At 39.9% G+C, this 22,163-nt stretch overlaps 2 protein-coding genes and 1 long non-coding RNA gene across 4 annotated transcripts; 1 reads left to right on the top strand and 2 right to left on the bottom strand.

Moving 5' to 3' along the window:
- Positions 1-2,299: 2,299 nt before the first annotated feature.
- On the top strand, positions 2,300-13,624 carry lg18h12orf56 (linkage group 18 C12orf56 homolog). Its single transcript, XM_051077767.1, has 14 exons — positions 2,300-3,279; positions 5,623-5,818; positions 6,088-6,106; positions 9,097-9,298; positions 9,383-9,538; positions 9,644-9,732; positions 10,136-10,280; positions 10,768-10,862; positions 11,233-11,322; positions 11,787-11,874; positions 11,963-12,037; positions 12,177-12,254; positions 12,354-12,548; positions 12,700-13,624. The coding sequence occupies exons 1-14, from the start codon at positions 3,028-3,030 to the stop codon at positions 12,796-12,798; spliced, it is 1,779 nt and encodes a 592-aa protein (XP_050933724.1). The 5' UTR covers positions 2,300-3,027; the 3' UTR covers positions 12,799-13,624.
- LOC108895901 (uncharacterized) lies at positions 4,402-10,281 on the bottom strand. Its single transcript, XR_001963040.2, has 5 exons — positions 10,155-10,281; positions 8,862-8,993; positions 8,025-8,559; positions 6,899-7,114; positions 4,402-5,157 (listed from the first exon to the last, which is right to left on the bottom strand). It is a non-coding gene; the product is annotated as an uncharacterized LOC108895901 (long non-coding RNA).
- Positions 13,625-13,750: 126 nt separating the features above from the next.
- On the bottom strand, positions 13,751-21,392 carry LOC108895900 (peroxisomal succinyl-coenzyme A thioesterase). Of its 2 annotated transcripts, none has more exons than XM_018694876.2 (11): positions 21,312-21,392; positions 19,631-19,836; positions 18,372-18,471; positions 18,093-18,277; positions 17,821-17,984; positions 16,933-17,052; positions 16,677-16,759; positions 16,497-16,590; positions 15,675-15,755; positions 15,319-15,460; positions 13,751-14,720 (listed from the first exon to the last, which is right to left on the bottom strand). In XM_018694876.2, the coding sequence occupies exons 2-11, from the start codon at positions 19,821-19,823 to the stop codon at positions 14,596-14,598; spliced, it is 1,287 nt and encodes a 428-aa protein (XP_018550392.1). In that variant the 5' UTR covers positions 19,824-19,836; positions 21,312-21,392; the 3' UTR covers positions 13,751-14,595. The 2 variants fall into 2 exon arrangements, with proteins under 2 accessions (XP_018550392.1, XP_018550391.1); XM_018694875.2 differs by lacking the exon at positions 21,312-21,392 and adding an exon at positions 21,012-21,302.
- Between the last annotated feature and the right edge of the window lie 771 nt (positions 21,393-22,163).

Raw genomic sequence — 22,163 nt, 5'->3', positions numbered from 1 at the left:
TGTAAGTTGTTAGAAAAAGGGCACATGAACACATCTTCCAATTAAATGCTTTAGCCCCTGACGGGACTTACCAATTAAACGCTTTGTTTTAATGTGACATGATGTTTCTGTGTCTTTTCCAGCTTGGGAAATTCATGAAGACATCATTATGAGTATGGTGCCATTTTTAGATTTTGAACTTTAAACCTCATCATCAGACTTCAAAATGCCAAAAGGGTCAACACCAACCAAAACCAATGTGTTGGTGTGTGTTTGTGTGTGTGGTATAATGAGACTATAATCTCTCTCTCTCTCCCTCTGATGGGAAATGTGACTGTTTACTTCTTTTTCTGCAGAACAAAGAGGATAGTGTGAGCGGTCAGCCCACAACTGTTGTTTGCAGCTGCACACAAACACACACACTCACAATGATGATGATGATGATGAAGGAGTGCAGTGCAACCTAGCTGAGCAGAACCTCAGCCATGGGAGTAATTAATATTTAAGCCAAAACACTAGTTTAAGTAAATAACACAAAGCTCATGTTTTTACCTTAACACTGTCATAAATGTATTGTTAGTTGGACAAAATGATGTTCATCATGAAATGGCATTCAAACAAACAACAATGACTAACAAACAATGACGTGTACTTTTAAAGAAGCAGCAGATACCTGACTAGTTTGACAACAATGAGACACAAAACAATCATAAAGAAACAAAATGACCACAAAGAGACACAGTAAGACCAAAGAGATGCACAAAACAGACATGATATGAGAGAAACAGAGAGACACAAAATGGCCATAAAGACAAACAAAATGACCACAAAGAGACACAGAACCACAAAGAGACCTTACAACTACAGAGAGACACAAAATGACCATAGAAAGAAATTAAACAACCACAGAGATGCATAAAATTACTAAAAAGAAACACAAAACAGACACACAGACACACAAAATGACCACATAGAGGCACAAGACTAAAAGATCAAAAAGATATACAAAATGTCTATGGAGAGAAACAAAACCACCACAAAGAGACACAAAAAACAACATTTATATTCATGTCTTTAGTCTGGGGCCTAGAGCCTCACTGTCTCATAATCTGTCCACGATCTAGTTGTATTCGTTTTTCAGGGGCATTCAGGGGAGAGTAGTTGAAAACACAAAATTTAGGGAATTTGATGAGATAGAATAAACATATATACAAAGTGCAGAAAATCATATCTTCAATCCACAGAGCCAGAATATCTGGAGCCTGGTTTGTGTCTCAGTCTTTTTACTGAGCTGCATAAAAGACTGAGTGTGTTCGTCTCCAAAACAACACTGCCTTCATCTCCTTCATGGTGTGTTTGTGTGTGAGACGACGTTCATCGTTTTACAAAGCTCCCCTTTAAAGCTCCAACCACCACCGCCTCGCTGAGTGTGTGTGTTTGTGTGTGTGTGTGTGTGTGTGTGTGTGTGTGTGTGTGTGTGTCATGAGGAAAATGAAGCAGAGGAGGAGGAGGATGAAGGACACAGCGTCACATTTTCAACATTTTTCCTGGTTTACATCAAGCCTAAATTTCTCAGAGTAACACAAAGATTCATTCATTTATTGATTCAGTAGTGAATCAAAGAAAAGTGTCTAAATATATCTAACAGAATAAACAATTAAACATCTGTATCTGATGTGTGACATTCATTCAAATCCAACTTGGATGAGAATTTTTAAAGAGGTATTGAGATAAATTGAACCATGCCGCCCTCTAGTGGTGAAATTTTTGAAGTGCAACAACACAAACCTGGATATTATTGAACTGCAAATGTATTTTCTAGCATCAAAACAACTGCAAATACAGGGTTCACACACGTGTTTTAAATTTGAATTTAACAGCATATCCATTTATATAAGTACATTTACTCAAGTACTGTACTTCAGAATAATTCCAAGGTAGTGACCCTTTTCTGCTTCTTTATACATCTAGTGAGGGAAATACTGTACTTCTTACTCTACATATATTTGATAACTGTAGTTGCTAGATTGCAAACTCACATTAATTATACAAAATATAATCATCAAGTGAATTATGATGTATTATTGTAGATTAAGATAAGACTGACTTTACTTTTAATGGGTTTGAAGTAAGTGGTAACACTTCTTGATGGAAAGCTGATCAAACAGCAATGAAGAGAACTAAAACAAACAGCTACAAAGTAAGGAGACAAATCACTATAGAGGTTGTGTTCAGTCTTTGGTCTCAGTCCATTAGAGTCCCTATGAAAACTTCATTAAATATTTCCTTTCGTGATTATTTTTGCAATTGGTCAGACAACTGTTTGGTCGATAAAATTTCAGAAAATCTGAAAAAATTCTCCATAAAAGTTTCCCTAAGCTCTAGCAATATCTATGAATGTCTTATTTTGTGCAACAAACAGTCGGAAACCTGAGGAAATTCAGCAAACAATGATATAAAATAAAGAAAAATCAACACTGAATAATTGAATAATTATAATGTTGATTATTTTTTCAATAAATCACCCAACTGTTTAGTCAGTAGAAATGTCAGAATTATTTAATGAAAACAGAAATATTCCATAAAGTGACTCAACACGAAGAACGTAAACATTAAGGGACACACAAGGTCAACAACGGGAGGGTGTCTGGGTCCATAATCTGTCTCATAATCTGTCCATGGTGTAATGGACCCGGGTCCACCTGGGAGGTGAATCCGGAACTAACGCCCTAGAACCCTGAGCTCAGAGCTCTGAAAATTATGAAATAACTCTTTTTCACCTAGCCAATCAGAAGTGTCCCTCTTCAGTGCCAGCCAATCAGAGAGCAGTGGAGGTTAATGAAGCGAGTAAGCGGCAGTTTACCTGCTCAGTGTGCGAGGGACAGGACGAGGGAAGCGCACATCACCTCCCCGGTAGTTTTCCTTTTTAAATCTCCGTACAGTAGCGTACAAATTTAACGGATGGAAAGCAACAGCGGACCACCTGCCTTGCGCCAAAGTGGAGGGTGATGTCCCTAACTTCTTCCTAACTGCTGTTCCAGTACCGTCATGGCTCGGACCGGCTCGGGGACCCTCTTGTCCCGCCGGAACATCAAGCTGGACTCCTTCCTGAAGCGGAACACGGAGCGGGCGGTGTACGAGAGGATCCGAGCCTACGAACCGTGCGTGGTGATATCGGAGACCGTCAACAAGGTGTACATGCACGTGGTGCTGAGCGATGAGCGCGTGTATCTCACCGAGTACCCGCCGCGCACGCTCACCGCGGCCGTTAGCTTCGTGCGCGTGCGGGACATCGAATTGGTGAGTTTCAAGGAATATCATTTTATAGCCTACTTTATTACAGTAACGGTAGTTTTTAGAGTCGATTGAAATGAATATTCACATGTTTTTCATTATTCTCTGATGGTTAGATCAGTATTTCTGGGTTTTTGACAGCTGGTCAGAGAAAAAAACTTGGGTTTCGAGGGATAATTCTGGGCATTTTTCACCATTTCTGACATTTAATACATTAAACTAATGAACTTCACTATCCATTAATATGTCAGTGGTTTTCTCGATTAATTGTTTAGTTGTTTAGCCAATAAAATTTCAGAAAATTGTGAAAAAGGTCTAAAAGTTTTGTTTGTTCCATATGTCTTATTTGATGATTAATTGGTTATCAATAGTTGCCATTTAATTTGCTGCCCATCACTTAACCAACTAACTGTTTCATCTCTAAACTTTTTGATTAATCATTAAGTAATTTTTGGAAAGCCTGGTCTCATTTGAGCTTATGGATGAATAGATTTGTCTTATTTTATAATAAACTGAATATTTTTAGATTTTGGAGAAATGTTTGGGGGAAATAAACAAAACAATCACAGTAGGCATTAAGAAATTGTGGGTGGTATTTTTGTAAATCAAATTATTTGTTGATTTAATACAGAAAATAATAAGTAAATAATTTAATGTTACAACCCTGACCGTGCCCAAAACTAATCTAAATTACCTGTTTGTCACCCTTTGTGCTCATTAAGTAATAAACTCCTGCTGTTAGAGCCTTGTTAAACTCTTCAGATTACAGATCAGTTACTCGGACTTACAGGTTTCACTTCACACCTTTTCCACTGGATATAATTCAAAGAATGCCACATTTGTAAAGGACACGACATATTATGTATGTAAATGTCCATTTACCATTTGATTACTTTGCTTTTTGCTTTTCCAGTTATGCTGCTGGTTCCCCAGTCTGCCCACTGTTTTATGAAAAAAATGTCAAAAATGGCCAACACAGTTTTTCCAAGCATGACATCCTTGTTTTGTTTGACCAAAAGTCCTAATAAACAACTAATGATATGACAAAGAAACAGAGGAAATCTTCTCACCTGAGAGACTGGAATCAGAGAATATTTTTACTTTGTTTCACTGTGTTTGCTTAAAAAAAAAAAAAAAAGACTGCTACGATTAATTGATTATTAAAATAGGTGCTTATTATTTTTCTGTTGGTTGCCTAAGTGATCTACAGTTAGATATATTATTTTGGGATAGAGGGAGGGGGAGATGCTGACAGAATCTCGCTGTGGCTCTATAAAACAACTGAACATTGTTACATAATGACCTGAAGTGGCTGGTGGTCTAATGACCCGACTGAGGTTCAGGTAATATGACTTTTAAACACCTTTAACATCTCAGGTGTTGATGCATTTATTTTGACAACTTTTTTCTAAATATATTCCTGGTGTCAGACAGTAAATGCTATCAGCAACACAAACCTCCTGCAGAGAGACTGACTGCATCACATAACACAAATAAACAGCCTTTCCTGTCCAATATAGACACTTAAGGAAACCGTTATCCTTAGATTATACATAAACTGAATGGCCTGGTCTACACTAGTAGAGGCTTAAAATAGATTCAGCCTTAGTGCTACAGAATATAACGCTACATAATATGTAGACAGGAGAAGCTGAGTCTGTGTGTGGCTGTATTAGCTTCTAATTCCCACTACATCTTGTTATGTCATAGGTCAGAGGTTTTAACAGAGTTAATCTTGTCTGCATTAAACTGTCAGATTATAGCCTGTGGTGACCTGTGATGCCCTCACTGTGGCTTCAGTGTAGTTTTTATATAGAGGCAAGGGTTCAAGACTTACACTGGATTTTCCTTGGCTTGTCCAGTCTGAGCAGATTCTCCCACACTCTGTGGAAATGGGGTAGAGATGCAGGTTTTAGATGTAGAGCTGTAACTAATGATACATTTTAAATATCTATTAATACTTCATGTTCAGCCTATGAAATGTAAAGAAAATGGTTTTAAAAAAGAAAGAAAAAGTAACTGGATTAATGTCTTAAGGAGACAAAACTATCAGCAGTACAAACCTCCTGCACTGTAAAATCTGAACTTTGTGAGAAAATGAAGGAAGTCAAAAATGTTAACACCAACATATAGGTCTATTAGAGAACCAATATGATGACCGAAAAAAACATCAAGAGAGCAAGCCCCTGTAAAAGCTCGTCAAATAAGCTGCTGTAATGTCAGCTACATGTAGGTACTGGTATTTTCTTTTGAACCCATGTTTTAGCCCATACTTGTTTAAATCTTTGGAGATAGCCTTGTTAGTATCACAGCTACCAGCTGTAGCTCTCTCTGTTTTCATCCGTACAGGTCAATGACCTCCCAGATTTCCTCAGCGGGAAGGACAGGGAACACTGTCAGCACATACGAATCACCTATGTCACCGACAAGCCCACCGCAAGGGGACGTGACTGGCTGAGGAGAGACAAGAGGGCAGGACTTCTTCCTGCAGCTCCGTCCTCTCGCAGAGGCAGCCATTGCCCACCAATAACACACACCTTAGAAGGTAAAAACGAGTGTGTTGTTTTTTATACAGGTGGAAAGGTTGCTGTATAATCTCATGTTTTGTCAGCAACAATAATAATTGATCAGTTACATAGCTGTCAGTCAGTTCAGGGATTTGCTGAGTGGGTACAGCCCGACATCAGATTTTAATCAGGGTGGAAATCAGTGACCTGATCCTCGTGAAAGAGAGAAGCTCATGTGTCTTTGTTTCTGTCTCCTGATGTCTTCCCCTGTAATTTTAACCATCCTGTGTCTTTATCTCCCCCACAGGATATCCTGCTGACAGGTGAGCATTACACACACAAACACACACACACTCATGTCTTTCAGATGATATCCTTATGTGGAAGCTGAGCCTGGCTGTGGTTGTGTTTGCTTTTTAAAGGCATAAAATCTTGTTTTATTGTTTCATGTTTTATATGGGACATTTAAAGACATCACCTCAGACTCAGCTGTTTTTCTGTCTTTCTATCTAGACCAAACATTAATATAAATAATGTGCAGCCCTGAATATTGATGCAATTATTTTGGACTGTCTGGCTCTCAGCATTTTCATGATGGCTTGCCATTGGTCAATAGTGTGAATTTGTATAGTTCTGAACTCAGAATGTGGATTCATTTCTCCACCTCAAGCTTAATTTGATTCATGGTGGTTTTTTAAATCCTGATCCAAACAATGGATTCTACTGTCACAACAGAAAGGTCTCAAAATGTTAACAGAAACATAGAAATTAGAACATAATCCTCATCATCTCATTGTTGAATCTAAAAAAAAATTAAAAAGTGACATTGTCTTTGTCTTGTTTCAGACTTGTAGTAATATTTCATTTACTATCATTTATGGCCAGAAAAAGCAACAGATCCTCATTTGAGAATCCAGAACCAGACATGTTTCAGTTTTTTATTTTTAATTATTCAAATAGCTGCAGCTCTATACTAAACACTCAACAAAACTAAAGGTACTGCTTGTCTGTCGAGCTACTGCCTCCTCCCTGATACCGTACTGTAAGTGATGTGTTTAGTAATTTATTGCTTCAGTTTGTATTTATATCAAGAATTTAAATTCTGCTTGGTGGCTTACGGCGTGCTGATGCTTTACGTCATCCTCCAGGATTGGCTTCAGGAGGATTTTGTCTTTGGAAATCCCAGCTCTAGGCCTTCAGCTGCCCTTCATGGGGAAACTTTATGTGTCTGATTTTGCATTCCTCCTCTCCAGCAAATCCAGACTCTTCCTTAGGTGGGAGTCAGGGCGACAGACAAACTCTGCGAGCTGTAAAATCTTTACAGCTGTCGTCGTCTGGCAGAGGAAGGTGGAGAGTTAAAGTTTAGGGGCTTATAAGTGAACATACCTGTGTTTATATACAGCAGCTAAAAACCCCTTTACTTTCTGAACACACTACTGTGCTGTGGATGTAATTTTAAATAGATGTGTGTGTCTGTGTGAGGTGGTGGAGATCATTGTGTCTTTCAGATGACAAGCCTTTGATACGTGTTTCAATCTTATTGTCCTGCTGTGAAACAACCAAATATGTGTTAAGTTAAAGCGGTCTCACTCTGCCTGAATGTGTAATGTCAGTGTCTCAGGTAACTCATGACTTATTTACTCAAGAGAGACGAGTTTCACCTCAGTGTACCTGCTGCTCATTAAAATTGTTCACTGAGCCACTTCGCTGTCACAAAGAACCACTGTTAACACACAAAATAATGTCTCAGCTGATATTTAAGCTGAAGTGGACTTTAAACTTGAAAAGGGCAAAAACAGATGTGACAGTTTGTGTGAATTAAATTTACATCAGTTGTTTGGTCTGTAAAACTACAAAATAGTGAAAAATGCCAATCACAATTTCACAATCACAAATCATCAAATGTGACAAATGTATAGTTCTCCTTTAATAAATTTGAGTTGTGTGTTTGAAAACCTCCTCTGTGCATCCGTCAGGAAACAGTTTGCGCACTGTGTGGAGACTTGTCATAGAACACCAAATTGTTGCCTGGTTACAACAAAGTATTATAAAACTGATGTGTGTGTGATGTAAACAGCAGAAAGTTTAAACGCCGTCTCATGCATCTGTGTCACTGCTCAAGTGTAGTTCACCCCCCAGGGAGGTCATTAAATACACACACACACACACCACACCCCTGACATGATGCATTCCCTAAACCCCAATCTGAGCCATCAAAATTAAATCCCCAACCCCAACACTTACCAGAACATAACGCTGATCCTGAAGCTTTGGACAAACCCTGAGGAGCAGCTGAAACCTACAAAGACTGAACAAACCACACATAAAGACTGATTCCACCAACTTCAGGTAGAGTCAGGAAGGAGAATAAACCTGTTCTGGTCAGTGGACAACCTCTCAAATCCCACGAAAAGTCTAATTATCAAACATGGACAACAACCAGCAGCTTGTATTGTTTACATGCAGTGACGTTTGTGCTGAAAAGTCAAAAAAAGGAGGAAAAAATCTCAGAGTTTGGTGAGATCCTAGACACAGAGGGAACTGGAGCTGAGTGAACAGTGCAGTCTTCAGGTGAAGCTGGTTATTTACAGGTACATCTCCCTCACTCGCAGGTATCGAACAAGTTTAAGAAAATCTGGCAATGGTATCACACCATCTGATTTTACCTGTGACTGCCAACTGACCAAGACTGGAACAGACCTGGTTTAACTTGGTCCCATCAGTCGTCACTATTCCCAGTTGAGTCAACAGTCGTAATGTGTGTCGCTGCCTCCATAACCTGAGCCATAAAACCAAGTGTTAACCTTCAGCAGCCCTCACAAAGATAGCAAATGAAACCTCCACACACACACACACACACACACACACACACACACACACACACACACACTGAAGTAATGACTGATCCCTGGGGACATGAAATCCATTTACAGCCACTGAATCATTATGTTACTGAGCCACCTGCTGCTTCACTGTCAGCGACGCTACAAGCTGTGACGCTCAGAACCCACCATGGCTGCTGACATGGACATGTTTAAAAAGTGATAAGAAAAGTCAGTTACTGCAGATTTTAGCACTTACTGATATTGATGACATTTGTTTGTTTTTTGTGCCACGTGGAAATGGTTCATTAGTCGGGGACTATTTTCAGTGGCGGATTAATCCACAGTTGGTGCTCTAGCGAGTATTTCTGGCAGCAGGACAGTGTATGTTCTGTAGGACAGAAGAATAAGAAGCATCAGACCTCAGCAAGCAATAAAAGTTCATCTCTTTCTTCTCCGGCTCCCACCTCCGTCTCTCTCAGGAACCGCAATGAGTGGACGAAAGAGGAAGTCCACATGTTGAAGCCCACCCGCTCTGCCTCCTGTCCAAACTCTGAGACTCTGGGCCTCCTGAGGGTCCCACACCCTCCCACCCGGCCACCCTCCACCACGCCCTCCCTCTACTCCCCCTCCAGCTCCCCCAGCCTGCCTCCGTCACCCTCAGAGCAAAGCCTGAAGAGCCTCGACAGTGGTCAGGTATGGATCTACTCTAACTAGCTGACTGTTGTTGTCTTAAGTCATTTTTCTAACTTTGACCCACTGTTTGATTGTGCTGCTCAGGTGCCGAGGAGGATCGTCTCAGTTCTGTCTCGCCTGTTGAGAAGAGACTGCGTGGACAGTGGAGAGGAGAGAGAGGCTGAGCTGCATCTTTACGCCGTATCACAGACGTCCAGGCTTTACCTGCATCTACAGAGCTCATGGAACAGTTTTATTATTGTGAGTGATCAATGTATTTATATACATCTGAAAATGTGTAGTTTTTATTTTTAGATATTTTATATTTTCCTAATACAGCAGGTCACTGTGTGTGTGTGTGTTCAGAGGTCCACTCTGTTGTTAGACCCGCTCTATAGAAGAAAGTGCAACGCTTCATCTGACTCCACTCTTGGGAAGCGATGTCCTGAAATCAGGTAATAAACTCACAGAGGCTCACAACGCAGTCTGTTTTATATACTTAACATACTTAAACGCTCATTTCCTACCTGTCCAGTGAAAATAAAGGATTATACCTTAATAGTCCCATGACCAAGCCTATATAACAGACTATATAAACATCACAGCTGATCTGGTTCTCATTGCTTTCTGTGCCTGTCTCACACAGCATGCTGGGTTTCCTCTCTGATTTGACTTGAGTTGTGTGAAATGGAAAATACTGATGTGCAAAAGCAGATTGTGCTGCACCATTTAACTAGAATGGCACATACATATACATGAACATATAAGACGTCTGTAAATATTTTAGTCCTGTAGACATGATTGTAACTGCCAGATTCAAGTAAAGCATTTAAAGTGTGTGTGTGTGTGTGTGTGTAGCTGGGAGCGGACGGCTCACCTGTTCGGTCAGCTGAGCTCTGAGATGCTGCAGGATGGGATCAGTGTGGAGAGTTTGTACCTGCTGCTGCAGGAGCTGAGAACTGCCGCTCACCGTAACATCACACTACGAAGACTCTTCTGGAGGGTGAGATGTTCACATTCAAAACACACACATGCATTTGTGCTCTGATACGTGACTCGTGGGCTCGGGCTGTGTCTGTTTTTTTCACAACCTGTCTTTATTTCACTGAGGTCCAGCTGCAGTGCTGTCTGACACCAGTTACCTCGACAAGTCCAGCCTTTTCCTTTAGTTACCTACAGCCTGTCTGACCTCTGGTGGTGCATATTGTGCACTACAGTTTGTCAGATTAATTGAGCATCTGTGTGTCAGATTAATAGAAAAAGAAGTGTATGTTTCTGACATTATTTAAAATCATACCCTCAGGATTTCTGTGATACCACCCAGGCCTGTTAACTAGTAAATATCTGTCAGATAAATGAAGGAAGTACCTCAGTACAGACTGCAGTGGAAATAGAAATTTTAGCCTTAACACTAAAATGAAAACAAGAAAATGACCTCCCTAAACACACACTCTTGTGTTAACTGTTAACTTATTTTGTGTGTGTTTCAGTCCAGTGAGGTGTGTGTTCTCCTGGTCCAGACTCTGGAGGAGTCCCTTCACGGCTGTCAGAGCCTCAGCAGAGTCTACACAGCAGATCAGCTCCTGTAAGCTTCAGTGTTAATACAATCAGTCAGGTTGTAAGCTGCTTTGTTTTTACACAATACCCTTATCACTGCTTGAAGAGCAGCTTAGAGGACCATAACGTTGTTTGTGCATACTAAAGCCAAATATCTACTATCATGGAAGGTAGTAATATTTTGTAAGCACACAGTACCACTGATATGAGCCTTTCCACTAAAGCCACTGTTTTTTAGTTGGTGAATTACATATACAGTGGCTGTATTACATTATTACATATTAGAAAAAACACTTAAATGGATTTAATGATCTCCTGTTTGATCAGTAACAACATGGTGACAGTATATTTTTGTTTAAAGGCTCTGACACTAACAGAAAGCTGCTGTTTGTCCTCAGACTGAGCACTCTGATTGTCCAGACGCTCGCTGTCATGTTCAGAGAAACAGAGGTTGAAGCAGCCAGACTCAACCTGCTCTCTGCCAAGAAGTAAACACTCCACCTGTCTTCTGTCTATCTGTCTGTTTGCCTGTCTATTTTGGACATTTTATTTAATTAGTTAAATTACTGGAGAATGTGTGCTTGAATCCTAACAAATCTTTATCAGGTATTTATTAGTCCACTGCACTGACATAACTGAAAGGATTAGTTGATTAGTCGATTTGATGATTGACATGATCAGTTTGATCATGATTAATCAGTTAGACAAATGAATAATCAACAGATTATTCAAAAATGAAAATAACAGTAACAGCACTAGAGCAGGAAACGTGCCTCATCCCTGTTGCCTAAATGGTTGTGAAATTTATTTACATTTACCTAAAAACTTTAACTTTGTGATGAGATAATTTAAATATGAGATGGACACTAGTTTGGAAAAATAACAGCAGCCATATGAAACAATTAAAAAATGACCAGAATTCAGCTGTAACTGAGTGTTTTTGTCCCTGTAGAGGAGCCCTGGTCTCCAGGATGCTGCTGGCCTTGATTTGTGATCCACATCTACAAACACAGAGCCAAGGATCTTTGATTGACTCTGAGGTGAGCTGCTCTCTGCTGACAGTAACAACACTGTTTAAGCCTTTTTGTTTAAATCAGTGAATTGGTAATAGTTGTCTCTGTCTGTCAGCTCCAGGCCTTACTGTCTGACTACCTGGACGCTGCCTGCTCTCTGCTCTTTGAGCTTCTGCTTTTAGGCCAAGAGGTGAGTCCTGAGCCTGGATATAATCACTCCTCACTGACCACAGATTTGCACAGTGATGCATTTTCATTTTTCCTAACTGTTAAACTCAAAGGAAGAGCACAGGCAAATCATGACTAACAATAAATTGCATGTGTTTCAGACCAGCAGGTGTTTCACTGTTGACAACCTCCCGTCTGTTGGCTGGACCCTCCGAGTCCTGCAGCCTCATCCTCACCTGGTAAAGACCAAAACACTGAGATCAAAGACTGAGGGCAGATTACACTGTGGAGATTATTCTGCACTTACTCTCTTTGACCTACATCTGTTCTGTCTGCAGCTGTCCTTCATTGGTTACCAGGCCCAGCAGGTGGTGCTGGTTCTCTCAGACCTGCAGGAGCCGGTTCTGAGCCCTGTCCAGTCTGTCCTGTTGTTCCAGCGCTGTCGCATCCTGCTGGCCTGTCTGCAGTACAACAGCCAGCTGGCCCAGCACCTTCGCTCACACTTCAGAGAGGAGTTCAGGTTCGTTCTGCTCGTCTCTGCTCAAGAATCAGGATGGTGATGAAGATCAGTACATCATGGATTTGAGAATGATCAAATGGCTACAGTCCAGTGGTCATAGCTCAGCAATTATTACAAGGAACGCCATCTAACATATGTTTCCTCCCTCCAGGTACTTTGTGAAGCCGCCGTGTGCTGAGAAGAAGCTGCCGCCTCACTACCCGATCAGCTTACCGACTCTACGACTGGTCGAGCATATTCTGACTCTTATCCTGCACAGATGATCGCACACAAACACATGCGCTTTTTTACTGTATTTTATATATTTCACCCACACTGAAAGAGTAAGGAATTGCAAAGTGTGTGCCTTTACCAAAGTCTGAGGGATTTTGTGCTTTGACCTGTAAGGCCTAAGTAAATTCTTCTGAATGTTCCTGTATTATTATTTACCAACTGTCTCAGGCCAGGTACTGTTGATCCATACAAGACAAGACAGATGAAAACTGTTAAATACCATCTGTCACCTGTCATCACTCTAGAAATTAGATATAAGTAGAGCTGTTGCACCTTATAAACAGTTAACTGTTTATAATGTACTTGTGTGTCTGGTGTTTACATTTTAACCCAGTGTGCAGAGACTCCTCAGGTGATGTGCACTCTAAATAACCTGCTGTTGAAGTTGTTTTAGTAACAGTTAAAGACATAATTTTGGGTAAATATGTTTTTTTTTGTTTGTTTGTTTGTTTGTTTGTTTTTTTTTAGAATAATGTAGAATAACTTATTAGCTAGCTACATTATCTAACGTGAGCATCTAACGCGAATGTCCCTGTTAGCTTACGAGCATTTGCAGTCAATCTTTTGAATTTTTATTTCTCTTTCATGTCAAAATGAAAACATATTTCTACAAAGTGATGTCAGTTAATGAAAATAAGTGATTGCATAAACATTCACCCCCTTCAAGTCAGTATTTAGTAGATGCACCACTGGCCACAGTCACAGCACTGAGTCTGTGTGGATAGGTCTCAATCAGGCTTGCACATCTGGACACTGCAGTTTTTCTCCATTCTTATTTGCAAAACTGCTCAAGCTCAGGTCAGGTTGCACAGGGATTGGGTGTGAATGGGCCTTATCAGGTCCATGTCTTCTACAATCTCATTTAATAAAACAAAAGCATTTGAACAAGAACCTTGGTTAAATATAAATAAATATAAAATATACTATGATGAATCAAAAATGTACTTTTTTAAAAATTTTATTTAAATCACAAACTATCTGATAGTGATACTGATGAACATACAATGTTATGTAAGTATTTTCCTTTGGTTACATAACAGCGAGACTGGTCCTTGATCAGATATTAATTCAGAGCGTAATTAATCTAAGTTAGCAGCGTCCATCTAGTGTACATACTGACAATAGAAAAATACATCTTATCAACTCTCAAATAGTCTTATCAATACTTATCCTCAATAACACCTGAATTTATATATAATACCTACATTTTGGCAACAGTCCAAATAGATTAGAACAATTTACTGGTCAATGTTGCTAACTCATAAGGTCAACATAGCATCAAACTGTGTAAGAGTCATGATATCTATGGAAAACTAAAGCTTATTGTATTGAAATATTTTAAATTCCATGCAACAAAAAGTTCTAATCAATTGTTTATGAATCCATTCTTGTCTAAGAGTTGACTTTTGAAATCTAAGCTACGAATTGTTGGCTAGCTATATTAGCCACATATAAACTAACTTTGCTATCTACATTGCTCAATAATTTTCCTCATATTGTCCAAGTGAATCTTTAATGATAGTCATAATACTAATAGTAATGATGATTTAACAATAATAATTTAACAATAAAACAAATCTGTCTGTATTTGTGAGAAAATACATTCTGATGTTTAGAAAACATGAGAAAGTACTGACTCAAGGCGAGAGCAGATACATTGCTCCACATATTTTTCGTCTTATTGTCTGAAGTGAATACCAATACCACATGTAGTGTCAGGGTGGAAAATCATGACCTTGTCACACAACACTGTGTTTTCCAGCAGCAGTCTGTGCTCATTCAATCATTCACAGCCTTGCTTTGGGACTTGGACTGCAGTACAGATGCTGCTGCAGAAAAGTTAAAATCCTCCTCCAGGAATCCTCCTGAGCGTCAGAATGGGGTTTGGTTTGCCCTCCCCACAGCATTATCACTGAAAAACACATTGTTATATTTGATAGAAGATTATATTACAAGGTTTTAGCCCCAAAAGGATTTCTGCATTTGGGATAATTCTTTCTGAAAGTTCAGAAACTCTCGGGAGTGGAGCTTGCAGCGATGATCGTTGCTGACCGGTCAGGTATGCTAGCGTTTTCTGCCACCTTGATATACACCCTGCATCACTATAAAAATCTACGACTGCAGACATGTTGTTTTGCTTGTAATCTGTGACCAACAATCAGATAGAAGCAGCCCAATAGATTTTATAACTGATGACAAAGTCCATGTTGTCCATTTTTACACAGGACCACATTCAGAGGGAATTTAATAGAGATACGGACTAGACTAATGTGCTTAATCTTCCTGAGGCTTTTCAAAGCAATGGAAAAGTTCCTGGAGTTCTTGTCAGATTAATGTCTTGTGTAAAAAGACATTAAAATATAAAAAAAAAATAATTAAGAAAATGTTCAACTTGACTGCTCGTGTTACTAATTTCCCTGATACTGCTAATGAGTGATATAAATCAAACTGGTTTACAGCCATGAATCATCCTGAAAAACATCAATAAAAGCTTCTGCAGGAAAACTCACCTTTTTCTTTTGTGAGGTTTACTATAAAATTAGTCGCTCTGAAGTGCGGTGAGAAGGGCGGCTCAATCAGGTGTCCAGTATCAGGATACTCCAGTCTGGTCAGTAGGTGCTCCTTACCTGCCGCACGCATCATCTCAGCGATCTGAGGGTCAAAAGTCAAATTAAAACGACACAAACTGAATTTACTTCTGTGGTCTTCTTTCTTGTGGACCAAGACATCACAGTAACTCAAGTAAACTCAAAAATATTACGCTCTTTGTTTTTGTGCAACAAACTTTTTCCTCCAGGTTATGAATCTGAAATGATCTTGCATCTAGGCTCCACAGTATCAGGTGTGTGTTTGTGTTTGTACTCACATCCTCAGCCGACTCCACCGTAGGCCAATTCTGATCATCATGACCGTTGACCAGCAAAATTGGACAGTTGATTTTCCCCATCTAGGACAAGGACCAATTTAAAAGTGTGTTTTAAAGTAGTTGAGCGATTACTTCCTTCCAAAAATGTCTGATTTTCTTTTGGCTTTGTTAACTTGAATCTGTCAGGTTGTTTTTGGAGTGATTCGGAGGTGGCCTCGGCTGCACGTGGCCACGTTCTTTTAGCAGTGTGTACATGGATGTGTCCTGGGCCACACTGAAGGACTGCCTTCTCAACTGATGTCCTCTGCGTAACTGGAATTATGTACTCGTGTGTACTTGTTTGGTAGCTTCTCAAAACACATAAACTGGCTTTCGAGTGGACCCAGTCTGTATAGTGCCTTAATATTTTCTAGGCCTCACACACTCCAGTAGTTCAGGTTGTAAACACCTCCACAGTGGGTTTTCACACCTACACATTTAGAATATAATCTGCCTTGTTGCAACCATGTGGTACCTGGGGTTATATACTCTATATACGTTACACATGCTACTGATGTAGCACTACTCTGGCACCTTTGTCACTGTACTGTTACTGTTACTGTTACTATTTTTCTGCATCAACATAAAGCTTATGATAAATACTTCTGCTTGAACATCTGCTGATCGTCTTTTTCCAGCTCACAAGATCTGTATTTCTTATCCTATATCGTTGCCATCAGAAATTCCAGATATTTCTGACTCAGAATTACAAGTTAACAAGAAAGCTTTCAGCAAATCAATACACTGTACAGTCTAATCCTTGTTAGTGCAGAATGTACTTACGTCCAGTTTACTCGAAGGCTCCTTCATAATTGCTAGACCCACATCTCGCCATATATGATAGTTGTTCTCATCCACACGCACTTTGTCATAATTCCTGCCATCACATGTAATAATTTGCGTCATTCCAACTGTGAAACTTTATGAACTATGCTCATGTTACTGACAAAAATAATACTGTACATGTCAACTTCCCCGGTGATTCCAGCGAGGGTCCTCCCAGGTGGGAAACAGTGGTTGCCACTGATACAAACACAACAACGAGGCTGGAACACAACAGAATGAAACATAAAGACACTGATTCTCCACAATCAAACTCCTCCAGGATTTCAATCCAACATCTTAAAGGAAAGGATCTCAGCCCTCTATGGCGCGTCATTAATATCTATTCAAAACTAAAGAAAAAGCAACTCAAAGATAGTTCGCTTCTGATACTTACTCTGACAATCCTACTCTCAACTGCCAACGCCATGGTCACAATCGAGCCAAGGGAGAGGCCAAATATTCCAACTCTGTGTGGCATCACTTGAGGATGGTCCTTGACGATATTAAATGCTGTCTGTGCAGAAGGAGAAGAAAATTAGTGTTAAAACCCAGATCTCAGACTCAGTAAGATACAAACTGAGTTGTACGAGCTGTTTGAAAAATTCTTGCAAAGAAATGCTAAGAATCTCTTCAGCTGGGGAGACACAGTGCATTTTTCAGAATCTTCAGAAAGTTTTCTTGACTCACATAACAACAGATTCACAAACCTGAGTTTCAGACATTTGATCGGTCAAAAGCATTGTGAAGATGTCACTTCAGGCTCTGGGGAAATTGTGAGGGATGTTTATCATTGTTTTCTGACATTTTGTTGACAAAACAACTAACTGATAAACTCAGAAAAAAAGGCAGAGTAATCAATAATGACATAGCTCTGTTAACTAATCTGCCGATCATTTTCTCATTGAGTTAATTCATCATGAGGTCTATAAAATGTCTGAAAATACTTGACTCATGTCACAATTTCCTAAAGCCCAAAGTGAGGTCTTTAAATGTCTTGTTTTGTCTGACAAATCATCCAAAAGATTTTAAATTCATTATCACATCAAAAAGAATGCACAAATCCTCATAACTGAGAATGGCATTGGTGCATCATAAATGACAAATAATTAATAGATCAAAATCAATTTTTTCAACTCTACATCAAGTTAAACTTGTTGAAAGCAACATACCTGCGGCCACAGTAGAACAAGTAAATAAAGTAGAAGAGTCTGTGCCCACATACAGGATCATATCAGAACAATAAAACAGCTGACACCTGTCACAGTCAGAAAATTACACAAACCTCAAAATAGTTGAACTCTAGGTCTGCTGTTTGCAGCTGACCGGGGGAGAAATATTCCAACGCCAGAGAAACATAACCGTGGGACGCCAGCAAGGCCGAACGGTACTCCAGCAGCCCTCCACCGCCCCCCCACATGTCCAACAGCCCAGGGAAGGGTCCTGGACCTGAGGGGAGGAGGAGAGACAGACTTTAATGATAACAAACATTAATTAATAATAACAAAGGTCAATATGCAGGGTCCTAAGTAAGATAAAAAGGTGGTGCAGATGTACCTGGAGGTATAAACAGGGTCCCCCGTACTCCTCTCTCTCTGATATCGATCCTCCGGACCCCTGGAGCCATGTACCATCTCTCTATGAGCACCGAGGCCAGAGGAGCCTGGTCCCTGAAGCCGTCGTGTCTGCTGTAGACCGAGATGTCCATCAGCATCGGCGTGCAGACGTTCATCTTTCTTAACCTGACAAGCAAAGAACAGCAGCGTTAGCATGGACACATATGTCAGCAAAAGTCTACGAGGTCTTTGGTTCTGTGGAGCTGCAGATGAACATTACCTGAGGCCTTTGCGACTGCCTAGGACAGGACGCATGCTCCACAACAAACCCATGGGCTCTTTTCCTGTGTATGTGCCCCCAAAACTCAAATCATCTGAAACTGCAAAAGCAAGAAATGATCGACAACATGAAAACAGAATATCCAAAATATCAAACGATCAAATCAGCTGTAAAGTGAAGGATGGACAGGAAGCACCAGCGTTTTCTAAAAGCACACCGTAGATTTCAGGCATCAACACAGAATAAACAAAAGGAACTTTTACACTAGTAGTTCAGTTTAGTCAATCCAGACTGATGGAGTCCAGTGCTAAATTTAGTTCAGTCCAGTTCCTGTCCACACTGTCTGTTTTACAAACAAACAAGGAGTAAACCTGAAGTCATACAAACTGATAGGTGACTCTGTGATTGGACAGTTTTGGTGACCGTCATCCTGCATCATCAGGACTCACTTTACTGTTTGTAATATGTTTATTCATATTCTTTAATGTCACAGAGAATGCATGAAGAAATAACTAATAATACCTTTTAGTATTGTTATTGAACAGGCGGATACAGGATGATCGTGAGGTGTGTTTAAACCAATACACACCTCATGCCACACTTACCACACTATCCTGAAGTCACGTTGTGTATTATGTGTATATATTACATCAGTTTACTCTCTCAACCAGAGGCTGTGTTTATCATATTTTCGAGGGTCTGTGCTACAACCTTGGTTGCTGCGGCAACCACCAATGCGCACTGCGCCAGCTGGGCCCTATCCGAGTCTTCACGGCTATCCCAGAGACAAACAATGAACTCCAGCCTTTACAGCTCACGTGCTGGTGACATGTGGAAACATGACTACAGACCTGAAGACTAAACTACTAAACCAACTGTTTACTGGGACAGGTCGAAAACTAAAAAGCTGAAAGTGTTGATAGCTTGTAACATAAATTTAGACCCATCTCTTTAGTCTGGCTTTTAATGTGAATGTTTTATGACCATTATTTATTTTATTCAATCATTTATTATACTGCAATCATGCTTTAAAATGTTCTGTTCCTTTATCTATTTTTTAAATATATTTTATTGGTTTTATTATCATGTTGTGTGCATTTAATTGTTTTACTCTTTATATTTGTACTAGACATCTGTAAAAGTACTTTAAATTACTGTATGAAAGGTGCTCTATAAAATACAGTCTGATTAACTGACTGACCAGGGTTAGTTGACACCATCAGTTTCAGGAGGACTTGTTAAAAAGGACCAGAACCCACCAGATACTTTTCCTCTGTCATCGCTAATGTAGTGCCCGTAGGCCTCCCAGTAGTCCTGGTCCTCGGAGTGGTGGAGGGAGTGGATTGTTACTGGACATCCTGGAGGTAGATTCTCCACGAGCACCTTGAACTTCTCGTCCACCAGAGCTCGAGAGGGGAAGACGGAGAGAATCGGAAGGGCGGCCTGGGACATGGTTGATGATCGTCTGAAGAGAGACCACAAATCAGTAACAAAGAAGGCGTCTGTCGGTTAATCAAATCAAATGGTGACAACCTGGACTGAATTCAAGCATAACATGGCCCCGACAACCAGAGCTCAGTGAGGACAGCTGCTCGAATGTGTTCTCTCACCTTGCAAAACAGCAACAAGGTTATTTTTCATCTTAAGTTAGTTAACTAGCCAAACTTTTACTGCAGGTGTGATCACTTGACAAAATTGCAGGAAGACAATAAAATAAGTGTAATGTGTAATACTTACTAATACCTACTACAAAACATACACACAGCTTACCCTGATTTTAAATACCATGATAAAAGCTCAACAGTCTGCACCTGCAGTGGTGACAGTAGGTTGGTATATCACATCCTCCTGCATCATCATACGAGATTGTGGACGTTTGTGTCACCGTTTCTGTCTCAGTTTCAGAATCATAACACTTCTATTAAGTCACAAAAGCTGGTTTATTTTTTCTGTTTAAAGTAACAAACATTATCAACTGAAGAAAGGCTTGTCAGGGTCAGGGGTGGACAAACTACTGCAAAACATTTTAAATAAAAATGTATGAGTTTTTGATAGGGGTCCACTTCTCCTGTTAACATGTTTGCACTTCAATCCAGGACACCTTACATTAGTCTAGATCTGGATCAAAAACCACTAGACTTGTCAAATCTGGACTAGATTAACAAGGAGAGTTTAAAACTGTTTATGACTGCTTTTCAGCACCTACACCACACAGACATCGAAGTCTGACCAAGTCTAGATCAAAATTCACAACAAACCTGCACCCTGACCAGGATCATTGTTTGAGTTTTATGAAACCTCTACTCTATTTGTCAAATCAGGAGGATAAAAAAAGGGGTGAGTGCAATTCCTCCCCCCATCTAAACCACATTAGACCCAGTCAGAATCAAAAACCTGTCAAGCTCGTCAAACCTGGACTACATTAACAGACTCCACTGAATAATTTGTGATACGTTTACTCTACTTGTTTTGACAGAAAAGGCACTTTCACTGTTTTTTCTGCACCAAGACCGTATTACACCGATTTGTCAAATCTGGACTAGGTTAACGGGTTTCAGACTTGTGACCTTTACCCTACGTTTTTAGCTTCCTCCACTTCATGTAACTATCTGAACTAAGTGAAGCAAACTAGACACTTACCTGACACAGATATGAACACATCTTTGCAGGTGTTGCTTGGTAAAACACACAGACCTCAGAGTAGCTCTGCTAAAGCTTAAACACCTCTCCAGACTCATGTTTGACAAACTTTGAAGCCAAACTTCACCTCGGCTTTTTACAACTTAGCTCGACGAAGCGGCTAAAAACCTTTTAGCTCCCGCTAGCTTAGCTGGAGTTAGCCCTACAGGGACCGTATAGCTGCTAGGTTTAACCCGGGTTACCCCACATAGATGCGGGATAGCGGAACAAACACACCACGGTCATTTAATTTTTGCTTACCAAAGTGGCGGTCTCAGTCGCCGGTTACCGTACTGGCTGTAGAAATTAAGCCACGCTCCCCAGGTCGCGCTGCGTTCACGTACCACATGTAAAATTAAGCATTTTCGTTTTCATCTTTAAAGAGAGGAAAAAACGAAGTGCGCAAAGTGAAGACGTAAGACATATTAAGTAATTGAAAGCAACTTACCAGTACCAGTACAACAGTGTAGAAATATTCTGTTACAAATAAAAGTATTGCATTCAAGTGTTCTTGAAGTAGCAAGTATTAGTAAGTATTTAAAGTAATGTTTCAAAGTAATAAAGAGCATAAAGGCCATAATAGCATAATAGCTCTTCTTATGTAAATTAATGCCTATAAATCATTCAGAGTTTCAAATAGTAACTTTTTAAATTTACTAAATAAAATTGAATATAATAAATAAAATGTCTAAATTTTATTCAGGTAATTTTTGAAATAAAATTCTACACTAACTCAGATTTTGTGTAAAGATTGGTTCATAAATCTTTGTAACTGTTCAGCCAGATTTCCATTCCCACACAGACAAACATTTAATCCACTGCTATATAAATATATATAATAGTTTCACCTACGGACTCACAGAGTTTGACGTGACACGAGTCCACAAGGGCTCAGAGCTGAAATCTTCACGTGCATTAGAGCTCTGAGGTGGACTTTATTCTGTCTCTGCACACTTTCTTCACAGGATTTCCCAGAAACCCCTTCTACATTATGCTGAACTCACCCTGTTGTTCAGAGTCCAAGACCGAGGGTGACATTAAACATTTTTAAAAAGGAAGACTGAACAAATGATCCAGGTGGACTACCACATTGCACAAATATTCTTTATAAGC

The sequence above is a fragment of the Lates calcarifer genome, linkage group LG18 (genome assembly GCF_001640805.2).
Source record: "Lates calcarifer isolate ASB-BC8 linkage group LG18, TLL_Latcal_v3, whole genome shotgun sequence".
Taxonomy (NCBI): domain Eukaryota; kingdom Metazoa; phylum Chordata; class Actinopteri; family Centropomidae; genus Lates; species Lates calcarifer.
The sequence above is the reverse complement of the archived record's forward strand: the minus strand, read 5'-3'. Positions and strand labels throughout refer to the sequence as shown.

What these genes read in the sequence shown, in the direction of transcription:
- lg18h12orf56 (XM_051077767.1), top strand. Translation starts at nt 3,028, where the DNA reads ATGGCTCGGACCGGCTCGGGGACCCTCTTGTCCCGCCGGAACATCAAG. An exon ending in AAGCGATGTCCTGAAATCAG is followed by an intron (nt 9,733 to 10,135) that starts GTAATAAACTCA and finishes GTGTGTGTGTAG; the next exon opens with CTGGGAGCGGACGGCTCACC. An exon ending in GATCTTTGATTGACTCTGAG is followed by an intron (nt 11,875 to 11,962) that starts GTGAGCTGCTCT and finishes TCTGTCTGTCAG; the next exon opens with CTCCAGGCCTTACTGTCTGA.
- LOC108895900 (XM_018694875.2), bottom strand. Translation starts at nt 21,109, where the DNA reads ATGAGTCTGGAGAGGTGTTTAAGCTTTAGCAGAGCTACTCTGAGGTCT. An exon ending in GGCAGTCGCAAAGGCCTCAG is followed by an intron (nt 18,278 to 18,371) that starts GTAATGTTCATC and finishes TTTGCTTGTCAG; the next exon opens with GTTAAGAAAGATGAACGTCT. An exon ending in ATCACCGGGGAAGTTGACAT is followed by an intron (nt 16,591 to 16,676) that starts GTACAGTATTAT and finishes ATGTGATGGCAG; the next exon opens with GAATTATGACAAAGTGCGTG.